General features: G+C 37.6%; 1 protein-coding gene across 5 annotated transcripts in view; it reads left to right on the forward strand.

Moving 5' to 3' along the window:
- SEMA3D (semaphorin 3D) overlaps positions 1 to 20,198 on the forward strand; it is a 142,802-nt gene that overhangs the window by 36,211 nt on the left and 86,393 nt on the right. For 3 of the 5 annotated variants that reach the window (XM_040668203.2, NM_205373.2, XM_046921810.1), the window contains one exon: positions 9,295 to 9,482. In XM_040668203.2, the coding sequence (XP_040524137.1) occupies positions 9,368 to 9,482 (115 nt within the window). In that variant the 5' untranslated portion in view covers positions 9,295 to 9,367. Of the gene's footprint in view, positions 1 to 6; positions 104 to 8,349; positions 8,462 to 9,294; positions 9,483 to 20,198 lie in introns of all 5 variants that reach the window. The other 2 variants (XM_015295302.4, XM_015295369.4) reach the window with 2 other exon arrangements.

Genomic DNA, 20,198 nt, shown 5'->3' on the forward strand with positions numbered 1-20,198 from the left:
CTGCAGTTTGTCCAAGGGCTTAAATCAAGAATGAAACACTGGAAGTGGTATATGAGTCACTGATCTCGCCACAGGAATCACAGCCAGCAGTCTGTAGTCCCTGGTAAGAAGGGTGACCGGGTGACTAAGGCACTGCCTGGATGTCCAAGGGGATGTGGTACTGGTAGTAACTGCCGGTGTGACCTTCTGCAAGTGATGTCAGCTCCTATCATACCATTAAAGAAAAATCAATTATCTCATAATGGCGAGGATATAGGGGAGACAATAGAGACATTAAAGCTTTTAAACTGCTCAGGTGCTGTGATGATGAGCACTCAGGGGAGACACATCCAGAGGAATAGGTCCACATTAAATTAGGACACAATTAATTGTGTAAGCTTGCAAATGGGATGTGTTATAGCAGCTCTTTTACCTCTCTGTCACATAATCTCCAAATGTAAATGAAATAAAATGTTTAAAAGTTAAAAAAAAAAAAAAAAGCAAGAAAGCAAATGCATTCAGCCTACCAGTATAATAACTAGGTTAATGTGCCAACACAGACCACTGCACAGCCATGTACATGTTCAACTGAATATTGTTTTACACATTGGCTGTACAAAGTGTTGATACAAAATTAGTTGGACAAGCAGCATAAAAAAATTCCTCCAAAGGAGTTGAAGTGTATGACCATGAATTATTAAATCAAAATCTGTTGGAAATGTAAATTAAAATCCTTCCGGCATGTCTCTTTCTGTACTGCAGTTTATATACTAAAGCTTGGCAAACTATGCTGTACAAAGTTCACTGACAGTGCATCAAGTAATGAGGCCATACGTTGATGAAAGGAATTGTATGAAAATATGCTGTTGGAAAACATATTTGATCAAAGGCCAGCTGTCACATGAAATGCACTTTTTTTTTTTAACCATCGATAAACTGTAATAACCTGAATTCTTTTCAAAACAACCAGATTAGACAGCTGACAATGACCTAAGTAAGACTGGCAGCTAATGAAGAATGCTATCAGAATTAATACAGTAAAAACAATTCTGAAAATGGACAACTGCACCGATCTTTAATATTTGTAACATTCTACTTTTCTCTAAGATTCCTATGGGCTGCTTTTAGATACAACTGGGATGTCTGTGACTGCCTACAAATATTTAAGCAAAATTCCAGCAATAATTGGCAGTAAATTTCTGCTTACATCAGATAAATCTAGCTACAGTTTTAGCACGGTATTTCCTGTGACATGAAATAAACATTTTAAATATATATTTTTTTAATGGTTTTTTTTTTTAATTACTGTCAACTTTTTTGTTTTTGTTTTTTGAAGGTTCTGTGAGGTTGTGATTGCATGAATCTGCTAAGTGTCTGCAAGCAGGGAAAGTAACATACTGTTGGATAACACGCAGCTAATGGAGCCATATAAAAGCTGGAGCTGGCTTAGATCTGAAGTGCTTGAATCAAGGACAGAAAAGCCCTACATGCTTACATCTATATATATATCCATGTAGTCAGTCCGTGGGCTATACAGTACCAGAGTATGGACTATTTGATGCTGTATGACACATAGAACTGAGTCTGAATTTGTTTCATAACAAGTTTCAGTAGTGTGCTTTGTTATCTTCCTGTCGATCTGGGCTTTTCACAAGCATGCGAAATATATGGTAGGGTAAGTTCTCATGCAAGTAAATAATTTGTAAAATAACCTATTGCCCCTCATTACTGATGACTCCCAGAATACCAGCAAGCTCAGATCACAAGCAACTGAATCGTTATTGCCAGAGCACTCCTGCTCCACCCCTGCAGACATTGGCAGGTCTCCTATGAAAGGAGGTGCAGAGACAGTTTTTCCATAGGAAAACACTATAAGAAGGATTTCTGGAGGTGAAAAAGAGACTGTAATTCTTTCCTTTGAGTTGGCTATTGTAGATGTATGTTTCTTCCAGCAAAATAATGCTAGTTGCAGGTCAGTGGTTTAGCTGGCTTGACATTGCTGCCTGGGGTTAATTCAGGTTTTCACAGTACAAATGCAATATGTTAGTGTTTAAATGTTCAGGCAGGTCTCCCTGAAATGAGCATTGCTTTGCTCTGATGGACACTGTGACACTTTTCTGGCTTTTCAGTATTTTCTCAATAGCAGGCCAAGTCTGTTCCATAGGCAAAGCTTTCTGTGTGCCCACTCTCCCTGTCTACTTCATTCAGAGCCAATCCACCTCAAGTGCTGTAGGTGGTGACAGACATTTTAGAGGAAAATTCTCTGGGTTTCTTCAAAAACCTGCAAACGTCACGGTACTTGGCAGGATGTGGCTTCCATCTAGTCTACCTTTTTGTTAAATGTCTCAAGGAATTTTTGTCGTACTGCCTTTTCCTTGGATACCCAAATTACAAAACCCATCGCAGAACTGCTTTTCATGGTGCGAGAGGTTTTTTGGTCTGCTGGGGAAGCATGCTGCACTTAAAATAATGTAATGCTGAGGTTTGGCGAAGGGTTATTTTTGATACTTACACGTGCTGCTAAATCATGCTGTACACTGCTTTCTTCTTTGACTTGTGTTTTTGTTTTTCTTTTTTTAATGATGATATGTGTAGGGTGTTCTCTTGATGTTCCAAAAAAAGAGCCCATGGGAAGCTATTATTATAGATGTCATATCTGAAGTCACAGCTCTTTCCACAGAAAACATACAAACAAACAAACAAAAAAAAAAAAAAAAAAGAGGAAAAAAAGAAAGAAATGCATCTGAGATGTAAATGCAGCTACCATTAGAGTGAATGGCATGTATGGAAGCATCACTTGCACACCCTTCTGGACACTTTATTCTAATCTGTCTATCTTCTCATTGTAATATTGCAGTATTATTATCAGATGATAAGTTGCTTTCCATCTCATTTCCTTTACTAGACAACAGAGTAGAATGTAAAATAACAGATCTGATTTTTTATCCTTTTTTTTTTTTTTTTTTTTTTTTTGAGGAGACACAATATACAAAGAATTAGGGTTAGAGAGTAGCATTTGTTTTATTGTCAATTCACTGCTTGCCCAGAAGACACAATGCCTGAGATAATACTTCTCAGAATCACTCTTTTAAGTGATATATGACATGTCTATGTGCATCGCTATCTACCAGTCTCATTCTGAAAGGACTACTTCTATGTCTGTGTGAAGTCATTGGGTGTAATCATGACCCCACTGACACTGACCTGCAAAATATTCCCATATTTGATGAGGATAAAGTGCTCATTTCCTATACATATAATTTTAAATGCCCTATAGTAAAGTTCAGGGTCAGATGAACCCTTCAAAGCAGAATGACACAAACCACTCTATTAAGGTTACCCATTCTTAGCAGTTTTTATCTCCTAACAGCCTACGCCTTTTGTAAATGCTTTCACCAGCAGACTAGCTTCACTGAGGCCCGTATTCAGAAAAATGAAGAAAATCATAAAAAAAAATATAATGATTACCTTCAATCTTTGTCACTTTTTTAGTCTCCATTTTTAATCTAGCTTCAGATTATTTTTGCCTTAATGAATTAAAAAATTAGCATAACCCTCAGACGTATTGTCATATATTTGACCAATTGAAATAGGTCTTTTTTTTTTTTTTTTTTCCCCCACCTATTTATTCCCTCACTTGCATACTGCTTGTTTCCCAGTCCCTTAATAGTATTTAGCATTACTTGGCTCTTGTTGTGTGGGAATGAGAGTAGTGATTTTTCTTGTTTTCTGAATTACTGGTGTTGAATGGATAGGGTATAAATCCTGTGAGGAGCCCAGTAAAGATAAAGCCTGTAAAGCTTTGTAAAACTCATTATAATCTGGATTGTACAGTTAGACTAGATGATCTTAGAGGTCTTTTCCAACCTTAATCATTATATGTCTCTGTGGTTGTTACTATTCACTGGATATTTAACAATATCAAGGTCTACTTTATGACAAAACATTATCTTAACCAGGTATACTAAAAAACATGATTAAAAAAAAAAAAAGTCATCCACTGTAAGCTTTTTTTTTTTTTTTTTTTTTTTTTTGATTGCACAAATGTCTTTTTATTCAGGAATTATTGCTATTTTCAGGAAGTGATGTGATGTCGATCTGTTTTTTGTAAAAAGTATTTTTCTAAATCCTGGAAGAGAACATTCACTGCACTATAAGCAGCACAAAGGCTACTTAATAAATGAGAGAACAGTGATGAATAATGCTGTTTACCAGTTCTTGGATGGAGTTAGATTTAAGCTGAGTTTTCACAATGAAGAGAAAAGCCTCTTCTGCCAAATAATATATCAACAGACAGTCTATCTAAAGGGTGCAAGAGCATAGTTACATTGTGTTCTGGATCAATGTCATCTTTGTTATTTAAAAAGCAAGTTAAGGATTTTAAGTCAGTCTGGAGATGTACTTTTTGTCTCTTTTACTTTATGAATTATTAATCCGACTCATGGATGTTTGTAGTTTTCTGCCTTACTAACACAGAATGCTCAATATGCAGCCCATAATTATAGTATAGTTTTGAAGTACATAGTACATAGCTATAGTAATATTCTTCCTGCAAACATGCAATAACTCATAGGTGAGATGTATGCAAGAACATTCATGGGAAAGAACTCTATATATTTGTAGTTAAAATTTGTAGTCAAATATGCATTCATGAAAACAGATAATGTATCTTTCAGTGCACTTGAATTGAGGATGGAATTCTTTTTGTTTCTTTTTGCAGCTAATAATCTTTAAATCCTTTAAAGCAATACGTCTAACAGTGCACTCATGCTATGTGGTTAATAGTGACAAGGAACATCTTTCATTCTCTTCTCACTTCATAAAGAAAGAAAATAAAATGCAAAAATCTTGGACAAGGATAGCTGAGGAGAAGAAAGAAAAGCATGAGTATCAAGGGTAATAGTGAGTAATTCCGGGAGTAATGCCTCTTATTTATGTCTATGGAAATGACAACAGATAAAAGAGCACAATAGCACTATTTGATAGAGCAAATTCTCAGCTACAAAACACTACTTTTCAACACAGTCATCACTGTTAGCTATGCATTTTTGCCAGCTATGAATGACAGCCTTCCTGTTGCACCTGTAAAAATGAGCACCAGCAGAGGTGACCTACTGTTGCTGTTGTTGCTACTGAAATGCACCACCCACTGCCTCACTGTGTTCACATCCATTGTTTGGTCTCCATAAACATTTAACAAGCAGTGATAAATGTCAATCGGTGCAATTTTTTCCGCATGGAGGGATTCAATGGAGCACCTTTGCTTCATACACACTGCCTCTCTGCTGCCATCTGTCACACAGCAATCAAATGTAACAGAATTTTGTTGGGAAGGTTCAAGCTCTACTGTCATACCACCAACATCCACTTCTGACATTGTGGGTCCACATAATAAAATAGGAGGCATTACTTTGGGAGCAGCCTTTGCAGTTTACATATTTGAATTAAATCACCTTGGTGACTGACTCAGCCTAATTGTAAATCCATAGTGATTATCAGATGTATTTCTATTCTATTCTTGCTTTTTATAAACAACATGAGCCTACTCAAGGACTGGTCTAAATTTTCAGTGGTTATTTGCAATTTTTAACGTTGCTGTTAGATTCAGCATACAATTTGATTAGTTGTATTTGCTGCAGGCTGTTTTCATCATTCTCTTCAGTGGAGTACAAAATGTCAAATTTTAAAATGGCCATGGAAAACTAGCACTAGAAACAGGTTTTAAATAATCCTCTAGTCCAGGAGAGGTTTTTGTTACAGAATTCAACTGAGTTACAAAAACTGTTAAAAGGAGGTGTGTATTTGAGGATAGGTCACAATCCTTTCACTTCTGGACTTCATGATGCCATGGGAGGGAGATTTTGCATTCAGATAGGTTTAGCTGAACAAATGAAAAAAAAACAAAACAAAACAAAACAAAAAAAAACCCCACAAACTCCCATGCATACAGAGCTTCCTACTGGTTGTGTATTTGAGAAGTCTGAAGAGCTCTGTTTATTGTAACAAAGGGCCTGGAATAAATTATGTTTAGTAAATTGGCTCCAGGTTTTCCTCTTTCAGACAGTAGCTTCAGAGCAATCTGTTTTATAGGCTCCTCTAAATCTGACCAATTGCAAGGAGGTGACACCTCATTTTGGGGACGTGACATCACATGTGTGCCAGTTATGTCCAGCTGCCTCTCTCTGGCAAAGATGGCAGGACACCAACAGATCTACATTTTGTCTTTTTGGCAGTTTTCACCCATGCTTGATGTGAATTAATGGGTTCCACAGGGAGGTCCAGGAGGGATGGAGCCTGGCCCTTGGCCCTCTTCAACCAGGCACCTCCCAGCCCTGCATGGGGCAAATAATAGCTTCTTTCTTCTGGTGGTAATACCCCAGTTCCACAAGATGTGTACATAGCTTCCTTCCTTAGCTGGTCTTGCAGGTGATAATTAACACAGTGAAGAAATTTCCTAGCTGAAGCCAAGGTGGGAAAGCAGCTTTGGCTTCAGACTTTTTCTCTGAGTTCATTTGCCTTATTTATTTTGGGTCTGATCATTTGTAGGAAGTTTTGCAGCATATTGGTGCTTTGCAGAAATATTGAACTAAAGGAAACAATTTTTCATCCTTGGACAAAACTCTTACTTTCTGAGCAGAGGAAAAGAAGGAAGTTAGATTAGCTTTTAGGTTTTGTATTTTATTTCTGTTCATGGGCCTGATTATTTTGGAGCAGCATGACCATAGCTCTTTTGAGCTCAGGGCACTGATTGACATCACATATGTTACAGAGAGGAAGGGTACTTCCTGAAGATTAGTGGCCAGTTAGTTGTTCTGAAGTTCATTAACCTGAACTAGTCATTAGACCGTTGGAAGGATTCTGTGTGGAAGCTGGAATTGTATTAGAAGATCATCATAAACTAAAAATATATGTGACAATCTGGCTGGATTGCAATGTGTCTAGGAGAAGATGGTTGGCTCAAGCTCACAGAGCAGCTGCCTTTAGTGTAAACTAAACGCCATGTGTCAGGAATTAAAGCAAATGTTTCTTCATGGACACTGTTCAACTAAAAAAGGAAAAAAAAAAAAAAAAGATTTCCACTAGCAGAACACTGCATGGAGTGAATTTCCTTACAACTAAATGGCCAAATGCAATGCTGATCTCCAGTCTCCAACTAACCAATACGGTGTGTTTGGTCAACAACCTTTTCCTACCAATGGCAATTTTTTTTCCTTATTCTTCATTGTACTTCACCATGAAAAGATGAGCCCCAAATTCTCTGGTGAGATTCCTGTTGGCTGAGACCCAGACCCCCAAGCTACATCTCAGCATACCTGCACTGAGATCGACTCCCTGTTAATTGCTTATTTTTGAAGTGTGGTTTGTCTCTGTCATCTCACAGAAGATGAATAGTACTGATGTGTCTTGTCTTAATGCAACCCTTTCTCTTCCTCCTCTCCTTTTCCCCCCTTTCACCCTTTTCACCATATGACCCTGCAAGAGTTAATGTTGTTTTTAATCCCACCACAGACAAGTAGTGTACCAGCATGGAAGAAGTAAGGGCTATCGTCTTTCAGGATCCTATAGTCTAGTAAAAAGAATAGAGAGATAAAAAACAGAGACATTTCAAATTTGTTTTGCTTTCTTTTTGTGTCATCTCATGAATGTATGGTGGCACATGGCCAAAAGTATTGCATTCATACATAGAATGTAAATGTTGAGGAACGGAGTGAGAAGAAAGAGGCTTAATGTTCTGTGTAGGAAGGACGCTTCGGGCGTTTTTCAACTCTGTTCCCCTCTCTCTTTCCCCATCACACCCTTCCTTCCTGCACTGGCAGAAGTGCTGGAAGCTCAGAAAGCCCCAGCTTCATCTGTGAGAGGTTTCCCTTGGCAGACAGAAATAAAAGAGTCTTCTTTCCGGACCCTTTGTGCAAGGAAGGAGGTACTACCTACCTCATTAGGTACTGAATTTATTCTGGATGCCTCTGCAGCACGTAGAGAGGCTCTACAGTGCTGCAGCTAGATGAAGTGCAAGACATTTGGGGTTACTTGGGAGGGCTGAGCTGTGCTGGGTCCCTCATGGGCTCACAAGGAGTCTTTCCACTTATGTCTGTGCCTTTCTGGTACCTTTCAGACTATAATTCTGGTGAAAAATCACGAGCCATTAATCTTGTTGCTAGCCATGACACTTCCTTATACTTTGATTTACAGCATCATTCAAACACTGACGTGTCATTTCTCTGGATGTCTTCCCCTGACTTCTGGTATTGTGCACTTGCAGGAGGAAGAATCTGCCCTCACAAATATTTTCATGTTCTGACCTCTGTGATTTATTAACCATCAACTTCTGCCTTGAGAAATCAAGATGTCCTTTCTCTAATAATTCCCTAGGAAAAAATGGATTTATTGGGCAAAAAGGGATCCCCCACAATCACGTATCAAACAGGACTCCAGAACTGTTGCTGCTTTCTACTGAGGTGGCTGTGTGACCTGTAGGAAATAGGTTTGTTACAGTTTTATGGTTACAGTCTTGTCTAGGGAAAATAAGGACAGTGATAATTGCTTTATTTTGTAAAAGACTTTAAGATTTATGGAATATGAATGACTGTTATTAAGTGAAAAGTGTTGCAAAGCTGGCTTAGTTGCGCACTGTATTAACACAGTCCCATATCAGCCTATTGACCTCAGCATGAACTACTCATTAAAGTTTATAGGACATTTTGTGGGTGAATTGAGGCAGTTATTCTGCTGAAAATATCGTACTGAAAAGCGCATTTAAGTCCATCAGCTGCATTGACTTTTTTCTCTCTTAAAACTAAACACCACTGCTTGCTCTATCCAATTTTTCTTAGTTTATTTATGAAAATTTATGGTGGGTATGTCCTCACTGTTAACTCAGTTTGTTCTCTCTTGGTATCTGTGATACAGCAGCTTATCCTAGCCATAGAATAAACATACAATAGCTGTTATACTGAGATGAAGAGTGATGTATAAAACAGCAAGATATCCAATGGAGCTTTATAAACTAATGATATGCACAATCATATTTGAGTGGCAAATATTCTTTTCACTGATACTGAATTAATTTAATTTTTGCTTAGACTGTCGCTATGTTAGACATTGTCCTTTGAAAATAGTACATAATTTCCCAACCTTAAAGTAAGTGTGGTATTAAAGAAACAGATTTTGATTTATATTATAGAAAAATAAAACAATAAACTTTTGTAGCAAATGTGTTAAATGAGTTACTTAAGCCAGTTCGGTCTGGCTTGTTTTCAGAAATATTATTTATATGATAATGAAAAAGATCTACAGATGTTTTATTTTTGCTTCCAGATTAAACTTGGATTGTTTGAAGAGTGGGGAAATATTTCTCCATAGTGCAAAAAGTGCATAAGAAGAGAGCAGAATGAGAGCTTCCCAAGTACCGAATGCCTGCAGCCTGTTATCTTTAGCAATGCTGTTCTTTCCCGTCACTGGAACGTCAAAACAAAATATCCCAAGACTCAAACTTTCCTATAAAGGTAAACTTTTCAGCATTTTTTTTTCTGATTCTGCCACTTTTGTTTTTATGTGGTGTTGCCAGCAGTTCATTAGTGTTACTAACTGGGCAAATGAAACACATTTGTTACAGTTTCCAGAAATACATGGCAAAAGCCTTGAGGATTGATGCATTCTACCCATTTCAATTTGCTCCTAAAGGATATTCATATATTGTACATAAATTACGGGAGAATCATTGTCTAAGCATAGGTTTTCAGAGCTACTTGAAACAGGATGAGACCCATTGGCGTCCCACATGGGGATGAGATGGGACTTGGGGAACATCAACACTTTTCTAGAGCATCAGGGAAAGTACGTCAAGTGTTCCAACTGGCACCTAACTTGTAATCATTTTTTCCCTATTCTCCAATCAGTATGTGAAACTCATTAAGTGTTTTCTGTCATTTAAACTCTTTGGATCACAAATGCTTGTTTTTCTGAGGAATTTCTTAATCTTATCTATGTTGCTTGTTGAGAATGTTGAGAAGATTGAGGGGTTTAAACACATATTTAAAGAAAATTCCTTAATTGTCATATTCTTACAGAAAGAAGATTTCTTGTTGCTTTGATTGTTTAGTACATTTCTACAGTTTTCCAAAGACAAAGAGATTTATCACTTTTGTACTGATATTCTTTAGCTAATGCAAATGCTCTCCAGATAGCCATTTTTCAGCTATGTCAGCACCCTGACCTTGTGGGAGCTCATTCTGTTCTCAGTTTTTCAAACATAGGTCTTTGTATGCATTGTGGTATCACATTTGGGAGGGTCTGGCCATACAGGAGGCTGTAAAGCCTTCATCAGTGGTTATGATATGCTTATCATGAGCTCTAATACTCTCAAGAATATATTGAGTAAGCATAATGAAATACTATTTATTTACAAGCTTCTATTTTGTTAGATGTGCATACCACTATGTATAGAATTACACTGGGCATATCTCTGTTTGAACATGTTTTTCAGAGAGAGACAGCGGAAGAGAGATCAAGAGATCTTGACAACATTTTTATAAATTCAGGAAACAGTTACACTCACTTAAGCCAACAAATACAGAAACTGAAAGACCTGACATGAGTTATGAAGCAGTAAAAAGCATATAGTCAGACTTTTCACAGCTAGGCCTTTTTGAGATAATTCCCAATAGCAGCATATACCATAAGGCGATGGCATTTATTGTGGATTTGACACTCATGATTAGTGAATTCCTTTTGACTTCAAAAGCAGATAGCCTTTGGCAAAATTCTGATGGATGCATTTGGCAGGTAAAGAGAGAGGGAGGGAAAAATTATTGAGTTCAACACAGGGGAAAAAAAAATAAAAAAATACAACCTGAAATCTTAGTTTAAAATAGTGGCAGAGACCTGCTGGGAGTGGCTGTGAAAATGCCTGAGCTTGTTCAAAAAGACAATGAATGGATGATTGATATTTAGGCCCTGACCCAAACTTTTATTAGCAACTTTATAAACCTTTCAGTTTGGCTTGAGGGTTACAGTTTTCTATCCAAACTTATCCACCTATATCCCTGTACGGGGAAAGAAACCAACAGATACAAACCGGCACATAAATCTTAATTTGGCTGCAGTGTAACTGAAAAGCCAAAGGAGAGAGAATTACCAGATTTTATCGTTGCTTTTTTTAGGAGGGAGGGTGTATTTTTCTTTTTCCACAAGGAACAAGAAAAAAAAGTTACTGTTTTTTCACACTTGGAAGTGTTAAATTAAGAATGAGAGGAAGAGTCTTAAAAGATTTGTTTTATTCACTTGATATTATACTTCTGGATGATGTATGGATTAAAGAGAGAGAGAAGAAGTAAAGGAAAACACAGAGTTGCTGCTCATTCTGAAGGAAAATATTACTCCACCCAGGAGAGTTAAATGCATCATTCCTGATGTTTTACAAGATATCAAATTTGGTTTCCAGAAACACCACATGTCTTTCTAAGCCATGGCATGAAGAGTTCAGTGCTGTGGCCACACACTTCTGAAGAAATGTAGATCAGGCATATTTAATCTACAGATGATATTAGGTTGCTTATAAGTCTGTTCAAATAACCACTATGCGCCCAGGTGTCTCAGTTTTAAAGAATAATTCTGAATTATTCTTCTGAGGTTCTGAAAATCAAAATTTCATAATTCTGAAATTCTTTGTTCGTTCTTGTCAGTGGATGATGGACTTTGTAAGTAAGTAGTATGGGTTTATGTCATAATTAAATTAAGGTTTGGTTGATGACGACTGTTTGTCAGATGTTCTAACTATTTAATATAGTTGTCAGAACTAAGCTCACTATTCTATTTTTTTTTTCCCTAAGCATTCTCACCAAAATAACTCCACAAGGTTTCTGAAAATAAGATGTAGGATAAATTAACTATCTTGCCAATTCTCATAAAATTGTTAGAGTCATGTCATTGACAAGTTCCAGCATCTCCATCCTTTGCAGTTGGAATATCATGAGGAGGATGATATGAAGGCCTTTTCTGTCCTTATGGAAAATGGACCACACTTGGCCTCATCAGGCACTGCTGAAGACCTAATCACACATCCGTGTTCATTGCACTGCTAAAAGTATTGTCTTCCAAGAGAAAATTTCATCCTCTTCCAAAGGTGACGTGTTTACAGGATGGCATAGCTCTATCTTCTCAGAATGGTGACATATTTATTAGTGCTGGAAATGAGCAGGACTTTCCCCTGCAGTTGCTTCATCTCACAACTGTATCTATTGAAGAGGAGCAGAGCACACTTCAGCTGAGGACTAGGAAACTGTTCCTTCCCATGCCTTGACAGTAAAAAGAAGGAGGAGCGTGCCAAGGGGTGAGTGCTGAGAATGAAGGGTAAGGGACAGGAAGAGAGGAAGAAAAAGAAGGAGCTGTATTAAAGTAATATGGAGAAAGAGAAAATTGAGTGAGAAGTTGGGGGTGGGTAGAAGAAGAGGAAGAAGAAGGGTGAAGTAGCCAAAAAAGTTTCTAGAACTGGAAAGGCTCTCTGATAATCCTCTGTGCGTCACAAGACCTCTATGTCAGATGGTAATTAAAACTTTAGGGCTTGTTGTCATGGCATTTATGACTTTTTGTCTTCTGAGAAGAAGCTTAAGGCATTGAAGTCTCTGCTGGGAAAGTTAAAGTGCAGATATTTCAGTGAATCATGGGTATCAACATGATGCTGTATGGTGGATTTCCTTCATTCTTTGCCCCAGTTCTTAAATTACATGTTTAAAAAATCATACATCCATAAAATGACAAGCATGAACTAAAGTCAATTAAAATATCTTTTAACAGAGTTGCAAAATCAAGAATATATTCTCAACTTCTGTTGATATAACACACTATGATATTTAATTACATTCCTCATCCTATATTCCCACTTTTTCTCTAATTCATTAGTCCAATAATTCATCAGAATTTCTTTTTATCTTCTTAGCTAGACTGTAGCTATTAGAGATTAGTGCATGTTATTCCTATTCCAGAAATTATTACTGCTTTCTTGATATTTCTAGGGTGCTCTTAGTACATAGGCCTCAATTAATAGTTCTCCTAGCTATTTTTCACAAGGTTATGACATATTTTAATTATTGTATCTGTAAAATTACAGCAAGGTAAAAAAAAATTATCTACCAATAGATAGCTACTACTAGGACCTGCATTTTTAGTAATACTCTATATTTTCATAGTGCTTGTATTACACTATAGTCACTGTCAAAGTAAAGGTATGCATTTATCATTCATTCTGATGTACCTAGAGTTAACCTATGACTCACACCCAAATTGCAGAACTCAAACACAGAAGTGGATTTCAGCTCTCCTAAGCAGCACATACTTGCTGTCTACTACCTCATTTAACATCCTTATTTCAACAACAAGTACAAAAAATTGCAATATTATCATTCATAGAATGGCATCATTTCTGTTAGTTAGGCTAGGAGGAGCCTGTGTCGTAATTCATGTGTACAAATATGTCTAATTAATTTTGTGTAGACAGTATGACTTTTGGTAATGGTCTTTGCCAATTCACTGTCAGATACTTTTACAAAGATTTTGTTATGAGTGGTTTTTTCTTTCTAGGAAGAAAAAATATTTTTTTCGACCATTTTCAATTTTTGGTCTTCCTAAAAATTTCCAGTAGAAATGCAGACTCCTAGTTGCAAATTGAAACCTATGAGTTTGCTTTATTTCATTGTTTTTTTTCATGGATCTTTTAACGGCAGTCTGGATGCTGAAGGAATGCATTTATATTACAGAGGTATGCTCCTTACTTCCTTGGTTATGGGGCACGCCTCAGCCCAGATTTGTACTCTATCACCAATGACACATCCATAGTTATATCCATGAACACATATCACTCCTGTGCAGAGGAAATATGGGCATGCAGCAGGAGCAAGCCATGCTTGCTGTGACCAGTGTTTATTTGGGTGATCAGGGAACCAGGACCCTACTCTGTGAAAAAGGCAAGACTAAACACATACTTTGGCTTTTGAAACAGAATTTACTTAACACTTAAAAGATACAGCAGTAATTTAGATCTATTACACAGGAACATTATTCTGAGCTGACTTCTTCAAAATGAATGCATTTAGACGCTTTCTCACCCCCACTAAAGTCATGGTAAGGAGTTTGTCACAGAAGTAAACTGGAGCAGGATTAAATATCCATGCATTGCCTTTTTTCATCTTAACTAAGTAAACTAAGGATATGAAATTCTCTGTTTAAGGATGACAATGCTAAATCAACAGCCTCAGTGGAAATTAGCCACATTTAAGAAATGTTTAGCTTCATTCAGTGTTTTGTGTACATGTTTTTCTTCCCTGTAAGAGCAATGCATTCTTGTGACATGATGAAAAAGAAAGCACAGAAAGCATTTTTGTTCCAGGAATTCTTTTGAAAATTTTACTGGATTAGTGCATTTCCTTAATTTTCTAAAAATGATCCATAGGACATATTACATTCCAACATCAAGCATCCTGTTTTCTAAATTATTTTTGCTCTAAATGTGCTTCATTTTAGAACTAAAGGATTGCTTGACTGTTGCATCAGAGCAGTTAGTCTGTTTCAGTAAAGTTGGCTTGCTTCCATGGCATGCATTGTTTAATTACACGTATAAAATATAGTTCTAGTTGTATAGCTTTGAGATCCTCATTTCAACTGTTTGCAACAATGTGGGTAATCCCAGTATCATAAAGCAGGTGTTGCACTTCTATGAATGACTGGAACGTGATAAAGTGATGATATACAAAAAAGCTTAGAAATGAGCTTACACTTCTACAGCTGTGCTTGCTCTACAAGAAGAGGAAGAAAGATAAGTAAAAACATGCTTTTGTGGTAATATCAGCTGCTGTAATTTTGAATACCCATGATGATCAAAGAAAATCTGCTGAGCAAGGATGTGTTGCTTTTCTTGGATCATTTATTTTATTTGTTAATAAATTCTTTTTTTATTATTTATTATTTATAGAGAAAAAATAATCTGAGATTACTTTGTAAAGTAAAGATCTGTATGTGAGAGTTAAGATCATATCATTAGGTGTTTTTCAGGTCATGAAATAGAGTTTTCCAGTTTGGCCTCAGAAATGCTTTCTGGATGTAGTATGCATTGACACTGCAAGTGTCCCTTGGGATGAAGGCAGATGGGTGTTGCTGTCCATCTGAGCTAGGAGTCTTGTGTATATTGTAGACTAAGTATAAACTTTAGGGGGTTTATGATGTTTTAGTAACAGGAAAACCAGCAACTTACATTTTTTCCCTTTTTAAACAAGTGGAATTGAAGGTCAGATCCAGCTATATGTTGCATTTTCTGTCATATAATTATCACATATATAATGTCCTGGAGAGCAGCCTCCAGTCAGTGACATCAACAGTTTACATAGCAGTTGAACTAAGAATAACCTTAGAGAACTGACCCGTATCAACCTCTTAACAGTGTAAACAGCCTGTAGCTCACAGCAGTTTTCTTTTTTCATGATTACAAAAGGCCCCGAATTGGATGAAAAAAGAACTGTGTTCGCAAAATACCAAACTGTTCTGCTGAATGTTCACTTGATTGAATCTCAGAAGATGAGAGAAAAACAAAAGAATAAGTCTTTGGGAACAGTGATTGTTGTCTTGTAAAAAGTAGGATGAGACAACACCAAAAATTGGTTCACTAGAAGAAAAATATGGGAAAGGCACATGATCAATGGCATCAACTTTGAAGGGGGTACTTTCAAAAATACTTCTCTAATTGCCCTTTTGCTCAAGACAGTTGCAAACCAAAACTAATCCTGAGTAGTTCTGGAGATCCCAGCCTTGTTCTCTTTCCATGCAGTAATTTGAGGGCATGATCCTCTTGACGTCACTGTGTATTGCGGTAGACATCTGTGGCTGCAGAGCAGGTTCTCGAGTCACATCCTATTTCCTTTTCCTCCCTCCCCATTTCTGCTGCTCCATATATAGAGATGTTCCTCAAAGAAGGGCTGAAAGATGCAAGGGACATCTGTTCTGAAGTCAGTCATTTGGACATAAATAAACACACACAGAGACAGAAAGAGATAGAGACAAAATTTCCTGTTTCGTACTGGAGCATCAACAGAGAAAGGATTGGCTAGCTGTGGTTAAAAGAGGCATTTAGACAAGTGCGTGAGTAATGAAGGTGCCTTTTCCAGACTTTCTTCTTTGTGATCCAAATCCTGGCTGTCCCAGAAAAATATGCTGAGATGTACCGTAGAGTTTCATGACTAAGATAGTACTGAAGACACCAAAGATTTATGTTCAGGTTATCTGGCATCTTTGGGAAGACTACATCATCCATGCAACCTGGGTTTATTTGAAAAAGATTTCTTTTTAAATATGTTACATAACATCTGTCTATATGACATCCATTGGTACACCAAGGAGGAGAAATAACTGTAAATAATAAAAATAAAAAAAAGTAAAACCTCCCTACATTCCAATATTAAGTGGCTTTTGCCTATATACCAATAACTGAAAGAAGCAATTGGACAGTGCACACGGTTAGCCTGTGCAAACAGACATCCTTTGCCCTGTAATTTGTGGTTAGCGTGGTCCTGTTTTGGTGTTGCCTAAGAAGCCTGTAAAACAGATATTGGGTCTACCTGTGTTTCTGTACACAAGACTCTGAATCTGATAGAGACTTCTAGGCAAAATTCCAGCATAAATAAGGGAATTAATGCAGAAATTCAGTGACCTCTTGTTTTAATGGTTTCATAAGAACTTAACTCCTGCCAGTATCAGGAAAAAATAACTGATAATTACATTTCACTGCCATGATGATCATTATGTTAGTCCAAACTATTATCATGTGAACTGTTTTCATTTTCACTGCTGGAAATGGTCCTTTCATACTGCCAGTGCAAGACTATTTTGAAAATCTACCTCTGCATTAGCCAATTGAATTACTATGCTACAGTTGCTTTTTAATCAAATAAAATGTATCTGGAAAATTGGAAAAAAAAAGCAAATGTTTTCCTAAATATTTTAAGTTTCCTGAAAATAATCATTTTCTACATTTAAACCACATTTGTTCTAAAGTATGTCCATCCTGTGTAGTTACCGCAGATAATGACTACATGGTTTAAACAGTTCTTCCCAGCAACAATTGCATTTCTTACTGCACTCCTACAGGAATTTAGAACAGGGTCATTATTTTTGCATTGTGAGATCAACCGGATATCATGATGGAAAAGCTGAAATATTAATGCTCCAACTGTCATTTGCAAATGTTCACTTTCCTCATTCAAAGCATGTGAAAAGAGAAATAAAAAATCTCTGGCTTGTGTCAGATAGGGAACACCTCTGTGGGGATAGGAACTAACAGTTACATGTGGGAAGAGCAAGCAGGAACCTCCAAAAGTGGGTTTGCTGCCAACAGAGGAAGTGTCTATTCCACTGGCAGGTAAATCTGCTCACAGAGGTCCCTGCCCTTCCCCTCCCTTCCTGAGCAGGCACATCTCACACCATTCCTCTCGCTCCCCAGTACTGCTCACCAGTTCACACTAATCACCTCACTGAGTGTATCAGCTCTGTGTCCTCATCCAACTGGATCTTTCCCAGCCCAGTCAAGAAACCAGAAGAGCTTTTTGAAGCCGTTGATGAGTAATTTTGCTCGTCCTCAGGGGACTGTGGGGAGGGCGTTGGGGGACCATCAGTGCTTAAGAGATGTTACAGACCCTCAGACAGTAGTTTCATGGCAGCTGAGCCAAAATAATGCTGTGCTGCCTCTGGAAGGAGGATGCCTCCCTCTCCACTCTATCTCCCCAAACACACATGTACACTTCTCTCCCTTCTCACACACTCCCAGATACATGGACCTGCCCTTTCTCTTTCACCAGCTCCAGCTCTCATCAGCTCCTTTGACAAGGATCTGTTAGTGGTTAGGACTTTATATCTTACTTGGCTTTACAGTCTGACCATCCAGATTTTCAGGGCTCTGGTCCAATGCTTGGCTTCAGAAAATAGCCCCCATGTCTTCTTGCTATACACTCAGGGCTAGATCCTCAGCAGATATAATTATTGCAGGTCCCAGCAGTTAAACCAATGGTCTGGCTCTAAGTCCTGATGAGAGTGCAAGCGGGGCGTGTGTCTATGTGCGTGGAGCATGTAGAAGGTGGGGTAAGGTGGGGCATACAGCTATTTAGTACTTCTATAAAGATCTGTGTTGCTCACAGGCACTAGCTACAACTGGTATATATAATACTAGTGTGAAAATTGCATATAGGTTTCAATGATAGCAATAATAGGCAAAAAATCTGTTTTTTTTTTTTTCTGTTAGCTCTTCTTTTAAATCTTAAAAACAGAGGCACTAATGAAGTAACAAACTAAGTAAGTAAACCTGATTAGCGTTAGCTCTCCTTTGCACTGTCATTTCTTCAGGAACAGCTTGTGCTTCTCTCTGTCTCTCCTGAGCCTGTTACTGTCAATATTAATATGTTTTCCAGTCGCATGCCATCTGACACTTTTACTACAACCAAGATGTTCATGCCTCTGCAGTTCAAATTCTCTCATCTCGGCTACTTTATTATTTTAACGTGAATATTACTCTCATTAGGAAGCTGATAAATAGATATGATGAAAAAACGTATTATTAGGATCTGTGACCTTTAATAAAACAATAGCTTTCATGCACAACAGATGTAGGCCCAATGGAGCAAGTCCTTGCATCAGATATGCAGCCTGAGAACACAGGTCTGAGCAAAAGGAATTGGGCTCCCCACCAGAGCTGTCAGCACCCATCTGTAGTGCCAGACCAGCTGAGCCAAATCCAGTATTCATGGCTGATTAGACCTTGGGTTTACATGAGCTGCAGTTTCAAATCCTAGGGAAAAAAATCCACACCACAATCTCATTTGCTAGAAGCGTGAAACAAAATCCACTACTTTAATCTCTTCAGGATGGCATTTATTCTACAAAGCAAAAACTGAGCAAAGATTTAAACCCACTTCAGGGTCTATACAGCTGATATCAGGCAGTATGGGCAGGAGAAACAGCACAGCCTGCTGTTTTTTCTTGAACCCACAGATATACAGGCTCTAAGAGTATGCATGCATCTTCAAAGAACTTATTTTCAGAAGTTTCTCTGAAGACAAAGTTATATGAAAATTGAAGATGCAGGTGCTTCAAAATACTTTAGCCATTTTTGTACCACTCTGAAGAAAATAAAATCTGAAATGAAAGGGGCTTTTTTGAAGGTAAATGCAATATAATGACAGTTACTTGTTTTGAAAGGGTGGATAGCACTGCATATAATTTTATGTAATATGCTTTAACAAAGGAAGAGCCTTGTGCCTTAAAGTGCTAAATATGATCACTAGGATACATTTTTAAAACCTGGACATACTTGCAAAGGGCAATACACATCTTCATCCAAGCAGGAAAGAATGAGTCTACAGATGTAGGGTGGGTTGCGTTCATCCACACAAGTTAACACAAGTCACAAATTTCCACGAGGATTTTGATACTAGATATCTACCAAGAGCAACCTTGATGATCCTTGGGGTCCTTTCCAACCCAAGCCATTCTATAATTCTACTGTCAGTGCATTTTTTTGTGTATTGTGTGATTCTCAAAGTGTAGGCGAGTCTCCATATATAATGCCTTTCAGCTATGTCATTCATAAGATTGATGCCTTTCTAATTACAGGTCATATAATTAGCCACCTAGTAGATGGAAATTTTATAATATGACGTGAGATGGCAAGCTGGTTGGAACAGTAAAACTGATTCACAGTCAATGAGTGAGGCCTCTTTGGAAAATCAGTTGAGTATTTTGTGGTTATTTTCACCTGAAGCATATAACTGATCTCCTACTTTCTGCATGTTTGATTGGATGAGGGCAAGAGGCTTGGAAATGGTTAACCACAGCAAAAACTGAAATTCTAATTAGAGTTGATGTGGGTAGCAGAATTCAAGTGAAGCTGTTTTTCCCTCAGGTTCAGTGAATTTATAGTTTATTTGTTACTCTGGCTCTAGTGAAGGGATTTTTTCACAATGCCTATAGGAATAGGTGAACGTATGGGCCACTCCCTTAGCATAAATGAGAGGTTTTCTTTCAGATACTTGATGCTTGTGTTGCTGGAAAGAGATTTTAAAGGACAGGGCTCACGCTTGGTCTCCAGTCAAGTTAACAATTCCTCTTCTATGAGGTCAAGAAGAAAACAGGCCTCTGATTTCAATAATAGTCTAAAACTGTTCTGGTATATATAAGGAAAAAAATTGTAT

Source organism: Gallus gallus, chromosome 1 (genome assembly GCF_016699485.2).
Source record: "Gallus gallus isolate bGalGal1 chromosome 1, bGalGal1.mat.broiler.GRCg7b, whole genome shotgun sequence".
Classification (NCBI taxonomy): Eukaryota; Metazoa; Chordata; class Aves; order Galliformes; family Phasianidae; genus Gallus; species Gallus gallus.